The sequence below is a fragment of the Amblyomma maculatum genome, chromosome 6 (genome assembly GCF_055883805.1).
Source record: "Amblyomma maculatum isolate TAMU_Amacu chromosome 6, ASM5588380v1, whole genome shotgun sequence".
Classification (NCBI taxonomy): Eukaryota; Metazoa; Arthropoda; class Arachnida; order Ixodida; family Ixodidae; genus Amblyomma; species Amblyomma maculatum.
The window spans coordinates 164,910,351-164,933,501 of NC_139349.1; the positions used below are offsets into that span (position 1 = coordinate 164,910,351).

The 23,151-nt window shown below is 49.3% G+C and overlaps 1 protein-coding gene across 1 annotated transcript; it reads left to right on the forward strand.

The window, feature by feature from the left end:
• The first annotated feature begins 11,526 nt into the window (after positions 1 to 11,526).
• On the forward strand, positions 11,527 to 12,827 carry LOC146187338 (uncharacterized). The gene is made up of 2 exons (XM_084607644.1): positions 11,527 to 11,656; positions 12,442 to 12,827. The coding sequence occupies exons 1-2, from the start codon at positions 11,560 to 11,562 to the stop codon at positions 12,825 to 12,827; spliced, it is 483 nt and encodes a 160-aa protein (XP_084463770.1). The 5' UTR covers positions 11,527 to 11,559.
• Positions 12,828 to 23,151: the final 10,324 nt, after the last annotated feature.

The window sequence follows — 23,151 nt, forward strand, 5'->3', positions numbered from 1 at the left end:
TCGAAAGGGTGCCGTCACTTTCCTTTGGGCTTTACGCGGACGACGTAACTCTCTGGACGTCCACAGGCAACCCCAGCACTATTTCATCTACCCTTCAACAAGGCATTGATATAGTTGTCAACTTCACTCATCAGGTAGGGCTAGCCCTTTCTCCTACTAAATCTGAATATGTAGTTGTCACTAATCACCCTCACCGAGCTCGAGCGCAAGCCGATCGCGATCTTATCCACCTCACCCTACGCGACACACCCCTTCCCCGTGAGCGAAAAATCAAAGTATTCGGTTTCGACCTCACGGAGCATGACAAAGCCACCGAATGGCTTAACAGATGCCAACGAACGCTCACTCAACATATTCACATAATCGGACGCATAACACGTAGATGCCAGGGCCTCAAGGATCATGACATACGCCGCCTCACAGAGGCCCTCCTCTACACAGGAGTCATGTATGTCCTCCCATACATACGACGTACCCCCTCCCAACAACAAAAACTTAACAGACTCCTGCGCCCCGCCACACGCCTGGCACTCGGGGTGCCCCGCTACACCCCGCTTTCAAAACTCGAAGAAACCGCCCTCCACACACCTCTCGACGCGAGAATCGACATGCACCTCCTAGCACAGCAATCGCGCCTCCGCCTAATGCATCATGGCCGACAGATTCTCAGCTCTCTTCACTACAACGTCAACGACCTTCCCCCGATTCCACCAAAACCACCTCCTTGGAAAGTTTTGCCTCGTATACATATACCACCCTTACTCCGCAACATGCACCCAGTAAACCATGCCGGCCACAGGAAGGCTCGCATCTGCGCACTGCGCTACCGCTACGCCGACCCGAAAAATACTACCTATACAGACAGTTCATACCATGCCGAGACTCAGCAAGGCACAGTGACCGTTATAGCCCCAAGACAATTGCCAATTGTCACCCTCTTTTCACACGTTCCCACCTCCTTATCTCTTGAGATCCAGGCCTTAAGCTCAGCCATACCCTGCCACACCACTCCTAGCCAGCACACCATACTTACTGACAGCCAAGACGCGCTTCGTGCCTTTCTTGGGCACGCGCTTCCCCCTCACATCCTTCCAGCATGCGCTTCCCTCAGTTCACTTAGCCCATTACCAGGGTACGACCTATACACTAGACTGGGTTCTAGGCCACGATGGAGTGCCGGGCAACGAGTTGGCTGATCAAATCTCCCGTGCAGCAGCTCTTCCTGGAGACTCGCGCACTCTCTGACCCACCCACTATCCCCCCCCCCCCCCCGGCCATAGCCCGCCAGGAGCGAGCTAGGCGCCACAGGATCCTCCAAGAGCTCCTGGAAGGCTCCTGCCTTCTGCCATCCCCTTCTTCCAAGTTCCTTTCCCGTCGAGACTCCTGTCTTGCCCGACAAGCACAGACACATAGTCTTCCCACCCCTCACATCCTCCATTGTATAGCCGGATGCCCCTCCCGCCCTATATGCTCTTACTGCTCGGGATACTCTGACACCACGCACGTGCTGTGGGACTGCCACACAGCCTCCAATCCCGCCAACAGTACATAAACTCTCTCCAACCCAGTTATCGACCTAGTTCACTTCGGGAGTGGCCCACTCCACCTGAAGGGGCAGACGCGGTGGCATGTTGGAGGGCCCTCGTGTGCCATATCAACAGGATCCTTCCGGATGCTTAATTCTTTTGTAATCATTTTTTGTGGCTCTGGATTAAGGGCCCACTTACGTTAGCTTTGTTTTTGTCTTAATTCAATAAAGTTTATTCCCTCACTCACTCCCTAAAAACGAACATAAACAAAAATCTGTAAAAATGCCCACAATGAAAATGACGTGTTAAAAGCGCTGTCGCATCCACCTGTAAGGCGAAGCGTGAGCGACCCTTAATTTTTCATCCATTGTCTGCCAAACTGCGCGAATAATTCAGTTCTTAAGGAAAACGTAGTCGAAGCAGGCCTTGGCCATTGTGCACAACGAGCAACATTCCAAATGTCTAGCGCGCAACTTTATGAACATTTGTGGCATCGTCGAATTAGCAATTAGCGTACCTGCCAAATATTTCCAATGATTCATAGAGCATGGGAATTTGGACCACTATTAAATTCCAAGTGAGCGCTCCTCTCTACACAGGTAGACATTACCAGTAAAATGAAGGTAGAGGGGGACGGGGTCACTTTTTCAGAAAAGCACATAATTGGACAAAATGTTCCCGCCAGAAAACTAAAAAGAGAGAAGTGAGTAAGAATTTATATAGCTTTTTTTTATCTCTGATCGGGTTCCGATACTAAGTGTTCTCGCTAAGTTGCCCACGCATAAGGATGAATGCATAAGGATTGTAAACAATTGTTATTATTTTGTTATGTGACACTTTACAATCCTCTAGGCAGTGATCCCCTTCATGGATCACTGCCTTGTCGTGGCGGAGGGGCTTGCGAAACTCGATGAAGTCGTGAGCTCTGCTGTGTAGGGCCACCCAAGATACACAGGTCACGGCAGAGAGTTCTGACGAAATGTGATTCACTGGAGAAGGTAATGGCAACCCACTCCAGTATTTCCTGCCAAGAAAACCCTATGGCCAGTCACAATAGCACTAATGATAGGGCACCGGAAGATGAGCCCCCCTGGTTGGAAGGCGTCCCACATGTTACTGGGGATGGACAAAGGACGATTCCTAGTAGCTCCAGCACGAATGAAGCGGCTGGGGTAAAGCCAAGAGGACGCTCAGGTGTGGATGTGTCGGGAAGCGACCGGAAAGTCCGATGTTGCGAGGAGATATATCACACAGCAACATGAAATGTAAGATCTATGACGCAAGGTAAACTGGATGTCGTCAAGCGAGAAATGGACAGATTGAGCATCGATATCTTGGGTATCAGCGAGCTCAAGTGGACCGGAATGGGAGAATTTAATTCCGGCGACCATTATGTCTTTTATTGTGGGCACGAATCCAGGAGAAGGAATGGGGGCGCTCTCATAGTAAACAGAAGAATGGGCAAAGCAGTGCTAGGGTACAACCCCAAAAACGACCGAATGATTTCACTTCGGATCCAAGGTCACCCTTTCAACATAACAGTTATCCAATTCTATGCACCAACTACTACTGCTGAAGAAGCTGACGTTGAGAGATTTTATGCTGACCTGCAATGCCTTTTAGACCGCACTCCATCGTCAGACGCCCTTTTTTGCATGGGAGACTGGAATGCTAAGGTGGGGAGTGAAGAGATATCCGGAATTACAGGCAAGTTCAATCTTGGTGAGCCAAATGAAGCTGGGCAGAAGCCAGTTGGGTTTTGTCAAGAAAACCACCTGATCATAGTGAATACTCATTTTCAACAGCACAAGAGGCTCCTGTACACATGGACTTCACCGGACGGTCTGTACAGGGATCAGATTGACAGAGGTGGGCAACCTCATGAGGTTTCGACCTCATGAGGTCAACCTCAACCTCAAAATGACCTCAACCTCACGGAGTAAGGTGAGGTTGAGGTGAGGTCGGCAACACCTGAAATATTTCTGAGTGAGGTCAGCAAATGAGACCTCAATTTCATGCGTGAGTTTTAGGTTGAGTGAGGTCGTAACTTAGTGAGGTCGGCTTGTGAGGTCGAAATTGTTGTTTCCCACAGTGATAAAATAGCCGGCAAAACACCTTTCATAATGCCTATCGTGTACACTCTTTTGGCTACCAACGCGCACATAACGAACAGTTTGCGTCTGTGCGTTTGCGTTCGACACGAAAAATAAAGGAGAGGGGGGGGGGGGGGCGTAAAGTGCAGCGCGGCAAACGAGTGGGGTCGGACGACGGCTGCAAACTCGAAAGAAGGTGAAACAAGATCCCGCCACCATTCCGAGCGAGTTTGGGAAGTAAAGAAAGTCTGCGCAAACTCGAAGGGTTTCCAGACCTACGTGGGTGTGTCGGCTTCTCGAAAAAAAAAAAAGCTAGAATAGTAGAAAAGAGGGAAGCACAAGATCCAGCAACCAAGGAATTGCTTGGGGAGGACGGCACGAGAGAGGAGGTTTCCGAGAGGCATATGGAAAGAACAAGGATGCAGAAGAGACGAGAGATAAATGGCTTGACGAGAAGTCACCCCACGAAGACTGTATTTTAGTAAATAAAATCTGCTTTAGCTATTGTATATGGTACGAGTTAAAACGAAAGAAAGCAATAGGACGGTAGATCGTAGTTGTATCAGTGCAATCCACTCTGTTATTATTATTATTATTATTATTATTATTATTATTATTATTATTATTATTATTATTATTATTATTATTATTATTATTATTATTATTAGTCACTAGACAATAAATTAATCCTTACATAAAAAGATAAATTTAATATGCCCCTCTCGAAGAATCATTGAAGAACAGACAGGTGACTGACGACTGCTTACAGTCATTTCTTTCTCATACCCTACGTGAGCTTGCGCCTTTTTCATTTACATGTTTGTTTATTGAGGGCCTCCCCTCCGTTTTAGAGCTTGCAGCCAAAGTGGCGGGCGCGCCTTTTGTTCGTAAGCTGGCTTCTGCTCTTTCGGCTCCGCAGCCGGTGTCCGATCTCAACTAGCGGACAAAGCGCGGACCCGGGAACCACTCGGCATTTCTTGGAAAGTAAGCCACTGCACATACGCGCGCCTCTGGGAGTTTGTGAGTTTTAAGTATTTTAAGCGCGTTTCTGTCAACGGAGCCGAGAGTGACAAGGACAGTGGCAGTGTGGGCGAGAGAGCGAGATATGTGCGCGGTGCTCAAGCGTGTGAATGCGCGAGTGAAGATGTGCGTCTCCTCTTCCCTTTAGTTTTTCAGTACACTTGCACCACCCCTATTTTTCCTCACTTCTTATTTTCGTTTTGTGTGGTCACTTACCAGTGCCCCCTCTCGCGTTTGTGCACCCGCGTTTGCTCACAACCGGCCGCTTTTCTGCGGTACGGCCAATCATCACCCTTCCCTCCCCCCCCCCCCCCCCCTCCGCCTAAGAAAAAAAAAGACAAAAACTCAGAAGAGACAATTCTCAGATTCTTCCTCTCGCAACATTCTTTTTTTTTTTTGCTTCTTTAGCTTTTGGTTGTGCGCTATACCTCCGACTGACGTATTCCTGTTGGTCTAAAGAAATACAAAGACAGGCCCTTCTCTCTTCTCGGAACACCGCGGCAGCTGCGCGGACCTCTGTCGCTTGTCGACCATGCAGGAATCTCATCGTTTCGCAGGAGGGACGCGCTAGTCAGTGTTCAAACTCTGCTCTTCCTCCCTGTAGACGCGTTGCCACCCTGCTCACCACCCGCTAGTCTTCCTCTCTTGACGAATATTGTGCAGTCGAAGAAAAACGAAACAACTCCCGTAGCATGGGTTAAGTGTTCGCGCTTCATTATCCCAGTGGGCGTGGTTCTCTCGTCGCGAGTGGAAGCTGATGTCTCAGCCCCACGTTCTCATCGACACCAATCGTTCCTGGAACGTCTGCTTGGAAGTCGCCCCCAAACGGCGTCGGTGAGCCGCCCGAAATTGGCAAAAAAAGGCAGCATCTAAACAACATGCTGTGTTCTTCGCCATTTACCGTAGCTGTCTTTTTCAAGCGAAGACACGCAGCCATGCCGTGGTCGGCGACTTGCTGTAATTTATGACGGAAGTTTCCGCCCTTTCCAGCTGAGGTCTGCCCTTCTTCGAGGTCTATCGCATTGTTGCGTTCGGCGTCGAGGGTGCATGACATGGTTGCGGTTATGGCAGGTGTGGTTATGGCAGATATAGCGAAAAAATCTAAATATACCCACGATAATGAGTGCGCGCGCCGTTGTCGAATTGACAAAGACATAGAAGGCCATTTTCGTTACAATAGCCACTCAAAAGAAACGAAAAGCACTGTAAACTTGGAATGCATTCACTGCGACAAGAAAGTGTGTGGACAAGGAAACCAGTTTTTGAGCTTCTCTCGGCATCTCAAGGTAATGTGCGAATTATCCCTAATCCAACGTATTATTTCTTTAACTTACATCCATGATGAAAGAAATGTTTTGGGGCTGCAAATTCACCGTTAATTATAAGTAGAAGGGAGATAATCTTTCCAATAATTTGTCACGGCGTTTGTTCTATACAGCACAACCCACTCGTCAGGATTATCGAAAGTAGTGCAATGTCAAAAGTCAAGCACGCTTTACCTTTTCGTAACTAAGCGTCTCTGCATATATCAACATTTTGTTCTGTCTGCCTCTTGTGATAAGTCCCACGTCAGAAGTCAATTTGATAAAAGAATGTTGTGGTACTACAACTTCCATATATACGTAAGGAGTCGATCTACTTTTTGTTTTTGTAACAGAGATGTAACACTGAAGAAACATTAGATTGCTTGTGATTTTGTCATCCGATTCGATTTCAAATCGCAGGAAAATGTCTTCACCAAGAAATTATGATTTGCTTGTCATGAGGAAACACTATTTGACGGTCACAGATATGTGCGATGTTTCATTGCAGACCTTCGGGGGCTCGCATACAGCAGCGCCAACGACACACAAGCATTACAGCGGGAATTAGGTCAAAAGTCACCCTATCAAAACAAATAAAAATAAAATTTGAAGAGTTGAAACTGACCAATTATACTGCCGTTATTAGGTCAGCATGCTATGAATCAGTAGCCCCGCTGGCAAATGTTCATTTCAATTTTTTCACTTTACAAGTAAGCCTCATCATATTCAATGTTGTTTAAAATTTATGTGTCATTCTGGCGTGTCACCGCACAGGACTTGTGCCATGACGTTTTATAGTTAGTGCTCTCAAGCAAAAAACCTTTTCTTTTTTTTTCTTTTTTTGAGGTCGAGCGACCGACCTCAAACTCACAGTTTGAGTTTGAGGCGAGGTTGAGTGAGGTCGGTGGTGGCATCAGAAAAATTGAGGTGAGGTCACCTGGTCAAACCTCAACCTCAAAGCGTGAGGTTGAGGTTGAGTGAGGTCAGGAAATTTTTATTGAGGTTGAGGTGAGGTTGCACTTTTTGAGGTCAAATGCCTACCTCTGCAGATTGATTATATTCTCTACCGGCAGAGATGGAGAAGAGCTATACAAGCAGTAAAAACGAGGCCTGGGGCCGATTGTGGCACCGATCATCAGCTTCTTTATTGCCAAATTTAAGCTTCGATTGAGAAAAACGCAGAAAATTAGAAGGCCTTTCAGGTATGGTCTGGACCAAATTCCATCAGAATATGCTGTGGAAGTGAGGAATCGATTTCAAGAATTAGATCTAGAAGACAGAGAGCCTGAAGAGATGTGGAATGATGTTCGTGATATAATACAAGTTGCTACTAAGGTAGTTCAAAAGCAAAAGAAATGCAAGAAAGCAAACTGGTTATCTGAAGAGGCTTTGCAAATAGGTAAGTACTGCTGACAACAATGCTGCAGATAACCAGCGCATGCGTAGATAGTCCCTCTTTCCTTCTTCCCCTCCTTTCTTTCTTCTCTATATATTTCCGAGCCGGAAATAAAGCGTCGTCTTTTCGCTCTGCGAATCTGCCTGGCTTTCATCGCGTAGCTGCCGGCCTTTGGCCGGTAGATCGCAACAGTGGCGACGAGGATTCTGCTGCAGCAAGGAAACCAGGTGGTGGTGGTGGTGGTGACTGATTTATTTTTTGGGGAGGGGTACTGGTCACGTCTTATGTTAGCCATCTTTGTGGCATCACTCTTGGTGACCAGGGGGAAGGGGAAGTTTAGGGGAAGGTTGGGGAGGGGAAGGTTGCTGCCGCCGCATATGTCGCCGCCATTTCCGCACGAAGCACTATAGGCCCATGCAGGCCTACAGAACAGAGCTGAGGCCAGACTCCTCCAGATAAATCAGGAGGAGCCGGTGAGCAGAAAGTTGGTTCCGAGCTGGGAAGAGCAATTGCCCTTCCGTATCAGCAGGGAGACCAAGATTCCGATAGCCATTCAGAAGTTTCTGGCGATGGCCAGCGGAGGCTGGACACACGAGGAGAAAGTGTCCCAGTGTGCCAGTATTGCCGCAAGAGGGACAGGCTGGGCTGGGGGCTCGGCCACAGGCATACATGCGGGACGGAGTCCACGTGCAGCCTATTCGAAGTCGTAGGAGGAGGGATTTGTCCTTCCGTGAAAGTTTGTCAGAGATCCGTTGGAGATGTTCACCAGCGGCAATACGACGGTCAGGATGGAAAGACCTTATCGACCTTCTCAAGAGGGGTCTTGAAAAGTCAAAAGGTGTGACAGCCTCAGTGACTGGGGTGCCGTTGTCGTGCGCCGCTTTGGCCAAGGCATCCGCCTCTTCATTGCCCTGGACTCCAGTATGTCCTGGAACCCAATGTAGGGCCAGTTGATATCCCGAGTCCTGAAGGGCTAGGAGACGGGCTCGGAGAATGTTCACCGAGAGGTTGGTGCCGTGGTAGATAGTCAGGAGCTGCAGAGCAGATCTGGAGTCGCACAGAACATTCACAGGTCCAGGAGGGACACTGGAAGCGATGAACTGTGCGGCTAGGTGTAGACCGGCCAGCTCAGCAGCTGTTGAACTGGCAGGGAATGACAGGCGGCAGGACCTAGACTGGTCTAGCTGCGGTGCTGTCATAGCAGCAGCTGCTTGGAAGGTAGCGGGTCGAACCGAGCCATCCGTAAAGAGGAGTGTAGATCCTCTACACTCCTCAAGGAGGGCTGCAGTTGTCTGCTGGAAGGCAGCTGCAAGGGTGTGACGTTTGGTGTGACCATCCGTATCCAAAAGGACAGGAATTGGGGGTCGATTGGGTGAAGGGGGTAGGACTGAGAAACCTGGGACAGGACCGATGATTTCTCTGTACACTGTATACAGCTTACCCATACGAGAATGGGATTTGCTGTGCAGCCGTGCTAGGAGTGAGGCACCATCTGGAGCATGGCTGAGACGATCAATGTGGGTCAGTCCCCTCTGGGCGAGGAGAAGATCCAGAGGGTAGATACCAGCTTCCGCAAGGGTAGCGGGGATCTGTGACGCCCATGCACGACAGTCACGCAGAAGGAACCCACCGCCAAGGATCAGCCATGGCACACAGGCTACCGGAATTCGAAGGCGAAAAAGATAAGTGGCAGCCGTACCTTGTCAAGGTTCAAGCTTATTTCGAAGCGAATGATCTGATAGACGATGCTAAGAAAAGAGCCCTGCTGGTAGCGGCGCTTGGAACAAGGACAATAGAAATTTTGAACGCGAAGGTAGCACCGCGAAAGCCTAACGACCTTACCTACAAAGAAGTTGTGGAGACGCTAAGCAGCTACTACGACCCGGTATCAAATGAAATCTCTGAAAGTTTTAAGTTCTTCCATCGCTGCCAGCAAGAAGGGCAATCTGTACATGCATTCATTGTGGCAATACGGCAGATGGCACACAATTGCAATTTTGGAACGATGCTAGACAGAATGATAAGGGACCGTATTGTGTGTGGTGTCAGATTCAAGAATCTGCAGAAGCAGCTGTTAGCGAAGAAAAATCTGAATCTCGAAGAAGCCGAGGCTCTTGCCCTCGCCGCAGAGAACGGTGAACGCGATTCGCAAGGGATTGTTACTGACCAAGAACAAGCGAGATTGCTAAAGCTCTCTGGCCAATACGAATCGCGCACGAAGTCACAGGGCGTGCAACAAGGCAAATGTTGCGGTAAGCATGGTCATAATACAAAGGCTTGTCGACTAATCAAGCGCAAATGTTTTAAGTGTGCACGGCCAGGGCATTTAGCGCGAATGTGTGCGGCAAAAGAGACAAGCAGGACGCTAGCACTAACAGCACAGACGCCAGAAACCGAAGAGAGTGATAGTAGCGCGTCCCAAATCTGGTCCTTGACTACCACGCGCTCTCTTATACCCCCCATCAGAAAATCGTTTGCATGGAATGGCATCGAAATAATGATGGATATTGATACCGGCTCCCCTGTTTGCGTCATTCCCAAAAGCATTTACCAAGTGCACTCCCATCAATGGCCGCAGCTGCAAAAGTCGGAAGTACAGCTTTCATGCTATCTAGGAAAGTTGCCACTCCTCGGTACACTGACCATGCCAGTTTCCTATGAAGGTACCACAGTACAATGCAGTCTGACGGTTTTAGACTGCAATGGCCCCAGTCTTTGCGGTCGGGACCTGCTGAAAAAATTGGCAGACGAACGCATTCATGTGCTGACCATGTATTCGAAGCCTTCCGTATCAAAGCAAGCCAGGGAGGACGTGCCGATGCTGCTCCAGCAAAAATGCGACCTGTTCACTGAAGGCGCTGGTGTCATGAAAGGTCCGCCAGCCCGACTGCACATCAAGGCCGGAGCAAACCCCAAGTTCTTTAAGGCAAGGAAAATTCCTTTTGCACTTCCTGATAAAGTGTCTAAATAGCTTGACAGATTAGTCTCGGCTGGCATAATATCACCAGTTCCTCATTCTGAATGGGCAACGCCCATCGTGCCAGTCTTGAAGAAGGACGGAACAGTGCGCATTTGCGGGGACTTTAATATTACACTAAACCCTGTGTGCGAGGTTGAGCAGTACCCCTTGCCTGTCATAGACGACAGTTTTGCAAATCTATGTGGAGGAAAAAAATTCAGTACTTTAGACCTTCGCGATGTTTACAATCAGGTTGAGCTAGATGAAGACTCGCGGAAATTAGCAGTGATAAACACACACAAGGGGCTCTTTTGCTACAACAGGTTACCATTTGGCATCGCATCAGCGCCAGCGATATTCCAACGAAAGATTGAATCGGTGCTGCAAGGACTAAAAGGGACTCAGGCTTATCTAGACGATGTCTTCGTAGCCGAGAGCAGCCATGCTGATAACGCAAATCTGCAAGCGGTGCTACAGCGTTTCCGCGAGAACGGTATCAAACTTCGTTATGACAAGTGCAAGTTTGGCGAACAATCGGTGACGTATCTTGGTCATCGTATTGATATTGAAGGGCTACACCCCCTCGAGAAGCACGTGGATGCAATCAGGCGTCCCTTTACCGCGAAATGTTGCCGAGTTGCGATCCTTTGTGGGAATGGTTACATTTTACAACAAGTTTTTGCCAAATCTTTCCACTATGCTTGCACCCCTGTACAGCCTTCTTGAAAAATGTGCAAAATGGGTTTGGCACGAAAAAGAAGACGCGGCATTTAAGAAGGCCAAGGATGCTTTGTGTTCAGCCCCAGTGCTAACGTACTTTAATCCGCAGCTGGAGTTGATGTTGGAATGCGATGCTTCACCTTACGGTGTCGGTGCTGCCCTTTTCCACCGAATAAATGGTGAAGACAGGCCAATTGGCTTCCGATCACGGACGCTCATCTCAGCTGAGAGAAACTACTCCCAAATTGAGCGAGAGGCTTTAGCACTGGTGTTTGGCGTGACACGGTTTCGCGATTACCTGTTGGGCCGGGAGTTCACGCTTGTAAGGGACCACCGCCCCTTATTAGGTCTGCTCCGACAGGATCGTCAAACTTCTGCCATGGCTGCCGCCCGAATTCAGCGCTGGGCGCTTTTGCTAGGGGCATACAAGTACAAGCTCATTTGTAAACCTGGAAAACAGATGCTAATTTCTGACGCTCTAAGCCGTTTGCCTCAATCGCTGCAGTAGCCGCAAGCGGAAACAGAAGATCTGTCGGAAATGGTGCTTATAATCGACGAATGGGACCAACCAGCGGTTTCCCACCAAGAGATGCAAGCGCTCACAGCAGCTGACGGGCTTTTGCAAGAGATATGCAGTACGTGGCTAACGGATGGCCCTCCGTCGTAGAAGGTGACAGCAGGGAAGTGGCGGAATTCCGGAAAAGGAGACATGAGTTGTCTGTGGAGAAGGGGCTGTTGTACTGGGGGCATCGTGTGGTGATACCAAGTGCGGCGCGTGAGAAACTGTTGACGATGCTACACGAGTCTCATCAGGGTGTGTCAACCATGAAGACAAGGGCGAGGGCTAAGCTTTGGTGGCCCGGTTTAGATCAAGATATTTGTAGATTGGTCTCGAATTGTCGAAGCTGTGTGCAGGCTTTGCCCATGCCCCCTAGGAATCCTGTCAGCTGGCCGATTTCAAGAGAGAGGTGGTCACTGCTGCATGCCGACTATGCAGGACCTATTGGAAACAAAATGTTGTTGGTAATTGTCGATGCACACAGCAATTGGATAGAAGCCATTCCAGTATCTCGAGCAACCGCCAAAGCCACTGCCGATTGCATGAAAACCTTGCTTAGCAGGTTTGGATTGCCTCGCACCATAGGTACCGACAACGGTACACCCTTTACTGGGTTAGAGTTCGCGGTATTCCTACAGAAAAATGGAATCGAGCATATTCGTACCCCGCCTTATCACCCCCAGAGCAATGGTCTTGCGGAACGGGCCGTAAGAACAGTCAAGGAGGGCTTGAATAAAATGCCAGGCGGGGAGTTGGCAACTGCTCTGGCGAGACTTCTTTGCAACTACAGAAATTCGCCACAAGCTTCAGGCTCTACTCCGTCCGAACTTCTTCTGGGATACCGTTTGCGTACAAAATTAGATATGTGTTTTCCTCCCAGGAACTACGAAATGCCCAAGCATTCAGAGACTGATTCCGCTAGTTGGTACTTCACCCCGGGAGACGCAGTCTACGTGCGCAACTACGGCGTAGGAGAAAAGTGGACACCAGGCAAAGTGAAATCGACGAATGGTGCCCGTCTAGTCACTGTGGCTACTGAGGACGCAGTCGTTCGACGTCATGTCGTCCAGATCCGAAAACGCTCATCAGACACCGACGGAAGCAGAGAAGTATCAAGTCCTGCAGAATCGCCTCCTGCGACCTCAGGGGCCCCGACAGACGAGGCTCACGACCTTCCCGAAGGGCCTGTTCCTGAGCTACGCCGGTCCACAAGATCTAGAAAGCCAGTGAAGCGCTATGGCTATTAGGTAGGCTGCAGCAGTATGTGGATCGGGAGCTTCCGAACCTAAAAGGTGGGTTTCGCAAGGGCAGAGGAACTAGAGACCAGATTGCCAACCTTCGCTGGATCATGGAAAAAGCAAGAGAGCTCCAGGAACCCATCTCCTTCTCCTTTATCGATTATGCGAAAGCGTTTGACTGCGTAGATCACGGCAGATTGTGGTAAGCTCTCCAAGAGATGGGAGTTCCAATTCACCTCATCTGTCTCCTCAGGAACCTGTATGAAGGACAAGAGGCCACAGTCAGAACTGGGCATGGTCTTACTGATTGGTTTCCGATTGAGAAAGGAGTGAGGCAAGGCTGCATACTGTCGCCCTGCCTATTTAACCTATATGCAGAGTGCATCATGAGGAAGGCCGGTCAGGACGAGTCTTCACCTGGAGTGAAGATTGCTGGAAAACGTATCAACAACCTTAGATATGCGGATGATACCACTTTAATGGCAGAAAGTGAAATGGAACTCAAGAGACTTCTGATGCGCGTACAAGAAGAGAGCGAGAAGTTTGGGCTTAAACTGAACATTAAAAAAGCAAAGATCATGGCGGCTTGCCCTATCAAGTCCTAGAGCATCAAGAGACAAGAAGTGGAAGCTGTGACAGATTTTCTCTTCCTGGGCTCCAAGATTACTCCGGGAGGAGACTGCAGCCATAAAATTAAGAGACGCCTGCTTCTGGGAAAGACAGCCATGACTAGCCTTGACCGCCTAGTAAAGAGCAGAGACTTTAGACTGCAAACCAAGGTCCGTATAACTCGTGCTAGGGTCTTTCCAGTTGTGGTGTATGGATGCGAGAGTTGGACTGTGATTAAGGCTGACCGCCGAAGAATTGGCGCGTTTGAATTGTGGTGCTGGCGGAGACTCTTGAGAGTTCCTTGGACTGCCAGAAGGTCAAATCAGTCGACCACAAACCCTGACTACTCATTGAGGGTCAAATTCTGAAGTTAAAGCTCAGCTACTTCGGTCATCTGATGAGAGGAGAGGAGACGCTGGAGAAATATTTGATGTTGGGAAAGGTTGAGTGTCACCAGACAACGAGTAGGCAGCGAACGCGATGGCTAGATGGCATCATCGAGGCGATGCAGATGAAGTTATGTGATGCTAGGAAGATAGTGAGAGACCGGAAACCGTGACGTGATAGGGTCCATAGGGTCACGAAGAGTCGAACACAACTGAACGACTGAACTGAACTGAACTGAGAGCTTGCTTTGCATTTGTCCTCTTCCAAGCTTTTCTATTTGTGCCCTCTGTTAGTAATAGTTCAGTTGCTGTAACAGTGGCATATGCTCACTTATCCGGGTTTTTTGTCCTGACATTTGCTTGTGTAACGAGCCTTACTATGTGGTTTTAATCTGTGTACCATCCCTGTTTTGTGCGTCACGTGTGGCGGCGTCTGGAGCCACTTCGGATGCTTTTAACCTTTGTGCTTTGTCTTCACGGCGACGGACCACCCGGTGACAGGGCCGGCGGTGGTGCGGTCGCTTCATGGTCGCTCACAAATGGCACATCCGTTCTTCCTTCTTTGTAGAATGCTGATCCTCCCCCACCCCCTCCTTTTCCTTTTTATCTTTTCATTTCCACCTTTTCGCCCCCCCCCCTTTTTTTTAGGGGAAACGCGCTACGCTGGGTGTTTCCCCTCTTCACCCTCTCTCTCCCCCTTTCCTGGTGTGCGTGTGTATACTGTTTGCTGTCGCCGCGGCAGGTAACATCGCTGCCTCACCCGTTTCCTTCCCCCTTTTCATCACTCTGTGAACGGTTTTAAAAAGATGCGTGTAACCTCCTGTACATCATTCCTGAAAAAGACCGGACCCCGGTCGAAACGTCGAAATAAATACACCGTTATGTTTTCAAACTCTTGATTTATTTTACATATATATATATATATATATATATATATATATATATATATATATATATATAGAAATGTGGATTTAATAATTTGGTCGAACGTCTAGCGCTTCCAGTAGTTCGGGCACAGCAGGATCGAACTGCCAGCCGCAGAGCACTGTTTTAGCGTGAGAGATGGACGCCGGAGACAAGCGATGGTGATGGCGATGCCACAGCGTTGTCTGTTCTTTGTCTTCTTTACATTTTACCAGAGTACAAGATGGTTCACGGCCGTATAAGAGAAAAAAGGGCGAAAAACCATTTGTAGATGGGTGGCAGCGTTCTACGCGAACGTTACGAATGGCAGTACTTGGTCCCAGTTAAGAGCTCCCAGATGCAGATGTAACATACATTGCGAGCATTTCCCTAAGCGTACAGTTGAAGCGCTCCGTGAGGCCGTTTGTTTGCGGGTGGTACGCGGTTGTAGCCCGATGTATCGATTTGCAAGACGACAGGAGCTCTTGGACTACTTCGGAAAGAAAGACATGACCTCTATCACTCAGTAGATCGCGAGGGGCGCCGTGTCGAAGAATGAAGTGGTGCAAAAGAAAATGGGCTACCTCTCGGGCTGTCGCCGCGCGAAGTACAGCAGTCTCCGCGTAACGGGTCAGTTGGTCGACGGCGACGATCACCCATCGATTACCGGCGGCACTGCATGGTAGCGGACCATAAAGGTCGATTCCCACGCAATCAAACGGGCGAGCTAGACACGGTAAAGGCTGGAGAGGGCCAGCAGGGTGCGAAAAATCCTACGTTGTTGACAGGCGGCACAAGAGAGAATGTAGTGACGTACGAAATAGGACATTGCCCTCCAGTAGTACCTCTGACGAATTTGATTATAGGTTTTCAGAACGTCGGCATGAGCGCTTTGCGGGTCAGTGTGATGGTGGGCACATACCTCGGAGCGGAGTACGCGCGGAATGACAAGAAGCCATTTTCTGCCGTCTGAGTTGTAGTTCCTTCGGTAGAGGAGGCCATCCCTAATGGTGAAATGGGAGGCCTGTTGGCGGAGTGCCCAAGGATGCGTAGCCGCGAAAGTAGTGCCAAGGATATCTAGCAGGTTAGAAACCCAAGGATCTTGTCGTTGCTCGAAAGGCATATCCTCAATGGTGAGTGCTGACAAGGATGCTTGGCGAGGGGACGATGAGTTAGGCGAGCGCACCGGTGACCGAGAAAGAGCGTCGGCGTCAGAGTGTTTCCGACCAGAGTAGTACACTACACGAATGTCGTATTCCTGAAGCCTGAGAGCCCAGCGCCCGAGACGGCCAGACGGATACTTCAGAGACACGAGCCAGCAAAGAGCGTGATGATATGTAACTACCTAGAAAGAGTGGCCGTATAGGTAAGGGCGGAACTTCGTTATAGCCCACACGATTGCTAAGCACTCTTTTTCGGTAACGGAGTAGTTGGACACGGCTTTGGTAAGAGCACGGCTTGCGTAGGCGACAACGTATTCGGAGAAGCCAGGCTTGCGCTGGGCGAGGACGGCACCCAGGCCGACACCACAGGCATCGGTGTGAAGTTCTGTATGTGCAGTAGGGTCATAATGGCAAAGGATTAGCGGTGAGGTCAGAACATTGCGCAGCGTCGCTAATGCATCATCGCAGGCTGGCGACCAAGAGGAGAGGTTAGGGGTGCCTTTAAAGAGCTGCGTAAGGGAGGCTATGATGGTTGCGAAGTTCCGAACACAACGACGAAAGTACGAGCAGAGGCCCACGAAGCTTCGCAGTTGTTTCAAAGGGGTCGGATTCGGAAAGTCAGCAACGGCGCGCAGCTTCTCAAGATCAGGCAGAACATTGCACACAACATGTCCGAGTATTGTGAGCTGGCGGGCACCGAAGCGGCATTTTTTGAGGTTCTGTTGAAGACCGGCGCGGGTTAGGCAGGTGAAGATCTGGCGAAGTCGAGTCAGGTGTGCCGGGAAGTCGGTTGAAAAGACGACGATATCATCGGGGTAGCATAAGCAATGTTCCATTTCAGGCCGCGCAGTACAGGGTCCATCATTCTTTCAAATGTGGCTCGGGCGTTACAGAGTCCCAATGGCATAACATTAAATTCGTATAGTTCGTCTGGAGTAATAAAGGTGATCTTAGCACAATCCGCCTCTGCCATGGGCACCTGCCAATACCCGGAGCGCAAATCCAGTGAGGAAAAGAATTTTGCGCCTTGCAAGCAGTCTAGGGCATCGTCGACTCCTGGGAAGGGGTACACATCACGACGAGTAGTTTTGTTGAGGCGGCGATAATCAACACAAAATCGTATGGATCCATTCTTCTTCTTAACTAGGACCACGGGAGACGACTATGGACTACAGGATTCTCTAATTACTCCGCGTTACAGCATATATATCATCGCCTTGTTCGGCAATAACACGACACTCAGTCGGGGACACGATACGGCAGCTGATGGAGAGGTGGGTGAGCGCCAGTGTCGATGAGGTGGGAAACGGTCGTCGTGCGGCCCATGGAAGATTGCGGGATGTCGAAGGAGGAGCGGAATTGGTGTAGAAGGTCAAGAAGTTGCCCGGGGTGGCGTGGCTCTAGAGCGCTGTCCACAGAATGGTCAAAAAGGTCCCGCTGTAGCGGATCGGAAGCCACACGAGTTGGAGTCAAGGCGCCAACTTGGCAAACAGGGAATGACACATCATCAAAGGCGAACAGAAGTACTCCACGGGCTCGATGCAGCCGAGGCACTTTCCTTCGACCAACATAGCGGGAGACGCAAGAGGATTGGCTACCGGAAGTGTGCTAGCGCCGTTGTTCATGTCAAGGACGGCAAGCGGCAGCGGTTAGTGGCGGCGGCGGCAGAAAACGTTAGAGGGCGCCAATAGAACTGTCGCGGCGGTGGTAAAAGAGGCAGCTGTGAGGGGAACCAGAACAGCGCTAACGGGTGGGATGGTTGTGTCATGAGCTACGAGGAGTTTGGCCGCAAAACAAGGACACGCGGCTCGTGGAGCAGGGCATCAGACGCTGCATCACTTGATTCAATGAGCTCTACTTGAGGACTGGCGCAGTCAATGATAGCATGATGCTGGGTCAGGAAATCCCAGCCGAGAATGATGTCATGAGAACATGTGGGGAGAACGACGATTTCGATGATGTACACGGCTGCAGCAATGACACGATCAGTGCAGACAGTTGTCGGCTGTATACTGTGACCGGATGCGGTACGAAGTGATAGTCCCTCGAGAGGCGTAGTCAGCTTTCTGAGGGAGCGGCAGAGTTTTGGGCTGATAACTGATACAGCGGCACCGGTGTCGACGAGCGCTAGGGTATGAACGCCTTCAATGATGACAGCAATAACATTCGCGGGATTAAGACGAGGGCTTTGAAATTCTGTCGAATACGCAGTTCGTGCCTCGTGAACTGCGGCGGTTAGTTTTTCGACTGAGTAGCGGGTCGTCGGCGCATTGGCGAAATGGAGCGGCGACGTGTTGATGGCGAACGACGATGGAGGAAGTCCGGAGGATCAGAGGGTGCTGTTGGAGGACCCGATCGGACTGGGAACTGGGGGGCCAAATAAGGTTGCGCCGGCCATGCAGCAAAGGCGATATTTATTCGGCGCCGGCAGTAGCGTGTAGCGGGCTCAGGGATGCCGCAGTGGTGACAAATAGGCCTGTTGTCTGAAGTGCGCCATGGAGATGGTGTCTGAAGCAAGCGGAGAGCAAAAAGCTGTTGGTGCTGAACGCATAGGAGGCGAAGCATAGACATATGCTGGCTCAGGAGGTGGACTTGAAGTGATTTCGGCATACGTGTGACGTAATACCTGAGGAGGAGCCGGCGCGAATGCTGGAGCGTAGCTCAGTGGCGCAACGCCGGACGATGAAATTGTGGGCGTGGGAAATGGCATTGAGGCTGCGATCGGAGCTGATTGAGCAGCAGGATTAGGGACGACTTCAGAGACATGTTGCTGGATTGCACGGCGAAGCTACGGAACAAGGCCAGTTGGTGACGACTCCTTAACATATGGCTGCAGGGACAGTTGTCGAGCGACCCCCAGACGCACAAAAGCCTTGATGTCTTCAGAGAGGCTAGATGACTCCCTCTCCGCGGCTAGTCCAGCGAGCGCTGCGTGAGGCTGGCGAATCAAAACACGCTCCTTGCGGACCTCGTCATAGCTTTGACAGAGGTCGTAGATTTCCTTAACCGTATGGCCTTTGACGATGAGCATATTGAAGGCGCCGTCATCAATTCCTGTGAGATGACGTATCTTAACGGCCTCGGTCATGGTCGGGTCAACATGGCGACACAAATTAGCAATGTCCTCAATGTAACTGGTGAACTTTTAACCGGGCAGCTGCACTCGCGATCGAAGACGCTGCTCCGCGCGAAGTTTTCGGATGGCGGGGCGGCCAAAGACATCAGAAAATTTGGTCTTGAAATTTGCCCAGGTGGTAAAGTCCGACTCGTGGTTTCGAAATCACAGATTAGCTACGTCGCTCAAGTAAAAGATGAAATTGTTGAGCTTACGATTGCCGTCCCAGATATTGTGACGGCTGACCCGTTCGTAAGTGGGCAGCCGATCGTCGACGTCGTCATCGCTGCTTCCACTGAAGGTAGCGGGGTCCCGTTGACAAAGGGCACCTGTGCAGGTGACGGGCGGAGATAGGTGCAATGAAGTCGGCTCCGTCATTGGGGTAGTCAACATTCTGCTGCGAACTTCCAGGGCGAGATGGGTACAGGGAACCTCAGATTGACCTCCACCAAGTGAAAGGTCGAACGTCTAGCGCTACCAGTAGTTCGGGCACAGCAGGATTGAATTGCCAGCCGCAGAGCACAGCTTCAGGGCAAGAGATGGCGATGCCGCAACGTTGTCTGTTCTTTGTCTTCTTTACAATATATATATATATATATATATATATATATATATATATATATATATATATATATATATATATATATATATATATATATATAATTAATATGGGTGGGGAGCGAAGGCGGGAGGGGGGCTTTTCGGGAACGGCGCGGAAATGCAAAATTACCCAGTCGAAAAACTACAGGGCTGTGTCAAAAATAGAACAAAATATTATGCGGTTCCGTCAAAGAATATGCGGTTGCGTAAACGACAGACTTTCCTCTGGTTTTGTAATACCAGTGGTAGTGTTTCTCTGTATTATTTTTCTTCAATCTATCGTTCTGCAGTAGCTTTCTGTGTCTCTACAGAAAATTTTGATTTTACTACACAAATGTCTGTTGTCACAAAACATTAACTCTAAAAAAAACGCACAGAAATTCTGTCGTGGCATCAAAATGTTTAGTAGTTTTTTTCCGACTTGGTAGCAGGGAAGTTAGAGGGCGCTTGCTGGAAATTTTAAGGCAGTTATATATTTTACAATTCTTGCCTGTAATTTATTCGTGAAATAATTCTTATTTGTAAACCAATTCGAAATTTTACGCAAAATAACATCGCTTGGAAAGTATTCCGTCACCTCGAGCAGCAATGTGCATCTCGGCGGGATCGTCAGCTACGGGCCGTGGTAATCTCTATATAGTCTATAGTATAATATAGAAGAATATAAATATATATAACACCAAAAATTCGATTAACAGTGCCTTCGCAAACCCTTCGCAGTATTATAAATATTGTATCTTTGTCAGCATACGTCTAGTACGCCTTTGTTTGCGGGTTAGGCTTTTCGTGTTGGACTTACTTTCTTCGTGTGACCAGCTGCCGTGTTCGACGCAGATCAACTCTATTGTTTCACAGTCGTAGAAGCGACAAAGTTAACGTGGCTTTGCAACGACATGACGCACCAGAAGCCTCGACAATACTTCGAGGTCTTTTTTTTAATGTACACGTCACAATCACCCTACTGCATGCATGCGGTCGAAGGAAGAGGACTAGCTCGGCGTATGCAACTCGTATATATACAGGATGCAGACAATGCGTACATTGCGTCAATTGTAAGACGTCAAAATTCACGTCGCTTCACAATACCATGGCCTCCTGACCTTATGAATGGATACGAGAGTGAAAAATACTTCGGGCAAACATGCAGAAGCAGGCGCAGCTCGCAACAGCGACACGCTTCCTTATGTATTCGAAAACGGAAGTCGGATTAAGCCGTACTGATGAATATTGATCAGCGAAACTCCAAGGGGTAAAAAAGGACGGCTTTCGAAGCCTACTGAACCCTGATTATAACTAGCGCAAGCAAATGTCGGAAGCTGCACACTGAGAACCTGCCCGTTGAAACGTGGCTGGGAACTTGAGGAGAAATGCGGAGAATGGGACCTACCCTTTGCAATAGTGCCCACAGAATAAACCCATCGCAACTCTGGTACATTCTTACCACTTTGTGCAACTTTACACTTGCACGCTTTCATAAAAAGCAACACCTATAACGCATAATATTTGAGTTTTTAACATTAGACGAGAAATACAAGATATACACAACATTTCATGTTGGTGGTTCAATGTTCAGCACAGTATGTTGGAAGTGATTTGATCCAGGGCAAGTGGGCCAAAACTATGCGATTGCCTCAGTGTTCTTTAATCTTCACTGCCGAGTGGTATACAATCTTAGTAGTTCCAGAAACAATAGTGAAGAAAAATATTAGAAACATTATTATACAGTCCGCCTTTTGGGGTAAGCAATGTAGTGAAAGCTTACAAACAATTGGACAGGTAATAAAGTGCCGGCGTATCCCTAGCCACATGGGATTCAGCAAGAATGCGAAAGCTGACCAATGCGCAGGATGAGATTAGAGCGCTATAATAAAACAAATCTGCATTTTTCTAAAAGGACAGCCTGTAGGTCGTGCAGAAAAAACTAAGACCTACATAGCAGAACTCGTGGGACATTGAGGTGGACGCTCGCTCTCTCTCTCTCTCTCACACACACACACACACACACACACACACACACACACACACACAAACGCACGCAAGGGAAAAAAAAGTACTCCATATGTGTAACATCGCCACGGCCGCCCAGCAGCGCGCCGAGGAACAGCAAGAGAGCGAAACCTCGGTTTATTTGCCAAAGTAGGCTCGCCTTTATAGGCATGCCTCACGTGACAAAGGGAAAGGGGAGAGGGGAGAGCGGCGATAGCGGCTGTCACTCCGAAGGAAAGAAGGTATACTGATGACGCGTGCGCAACAGAAAAATGCTGTACAGAATATGCCACACTTTTCTCGTTAAAATTGAAAATGGTGCACCGGTCTGCGTTGCCTCGTAGAACCCCTCAGGAATTGTTCGGTGCTTCTTGCGGCTTCCTCTGTCTGCGCTGGATCGGTTGTAGGCTGACCTGGAGAAGCGACGCCGGGGAACTTTTTTGGAGAGTTTGAGCCGCTAGGAATGCTGGTCGTAGGAGTAGTGTGGTCTGCAGTCGTTGGCGGGCTAACTGGGGGGCTCTACTCGCTCACACAACTTTCGAGCTGGTCATCATCCCATGTACAGCCACGTTGCAAACGACCTTGATCTGCATGTCGCCCTGCCAGGTCCATCGGGGTTGACACCGTTGCCATCCTTAAACCCGACGACGTGGTGACCCGTCCCGATATCCACTTGCCCCTGCTACCATAGTTCCGCACGTAAACATTTGACTCCGGCAGTGGTGTTCAGGCATCTTGACCTTGCTGTGACTCTGCAAGCGTAGAAGGAAAACACGGGTCCAGCCGGGATCGTATTTGGTAGCCCAAAAGCATCTGCGCGGGGAATTTTCCACTTTTCTGCGGAGTTCTGCGGTAGTAGAACAACAGTCGTACTAGATTGTCCTCCAACTTCCCTTCTTTCATTTTGTGAAGCCCATCCTTCATGGTTCTCACAGCACTTTCTGCAGCTCCATTCGACTGAGGGTGGTAGGGGGTGCACCGTAGAAGCACTGTATTATTTCTTGCAAATGTAGCTAATTCCTGGCTGGTAAATTGCGTACAGTTGTCAGAGACTAACGTTCGTGGGACTCTGAACCTGCTAAAAATGGTACGCAAACAGATAACAGATGTTTCAGTGTTGGCATGCACCAGTGGTATGGCTTCAATTCGTTTAGTATGTGATTCGACCACTACCAGGATAATTTTTCCTGCGATTGGACCTACAAAATCCACGTGAATACGCGACCACTTTTAATTGGTGGGTGGCCAAATAACTGGCAGAGTGGCCGTTGGCATTGGCAGGTTTTGGATGCAGTTCTGACAAGTAGCTGATATTTCCTTATTTCCTCGATGTCCTTATCCAATCCTGGCCACCAAAACAGAGAACGCGCAACTGCTTTCACAGCAGACGATCCCTGTTGCGTCTCATGAAGAAGACGCAACACCCTTGTACGAGCTTCTTTCGGTATTACCACGCGATTTTCCCAATACGCTAGCTCACGCGCCGCTGACAATTCCAGCTTCAGGTCAAAGAATGGCAGTATGAAATGGTGTAATGAGTTAGTGGTTCTGGGCCACCCGTTCATAACGTA

Bases quoted from the DNA above. Each gene is read 5' to 3' on its own strand.
- LOC146187338 (XM_084607644.1), top strand. From the start codon at position 11,560: ATGGTGCTTATAATCGACGAATGGGACCAACCAGCGGTTTCCCACCAA. The intron at 11,657-12,441 runs GTACGTGGCTAA...GTACAAAATTAG, and splicing joins GCTTTTGCAAGAGATATGCA to ATATGTGTTTTCCTCCCAGG.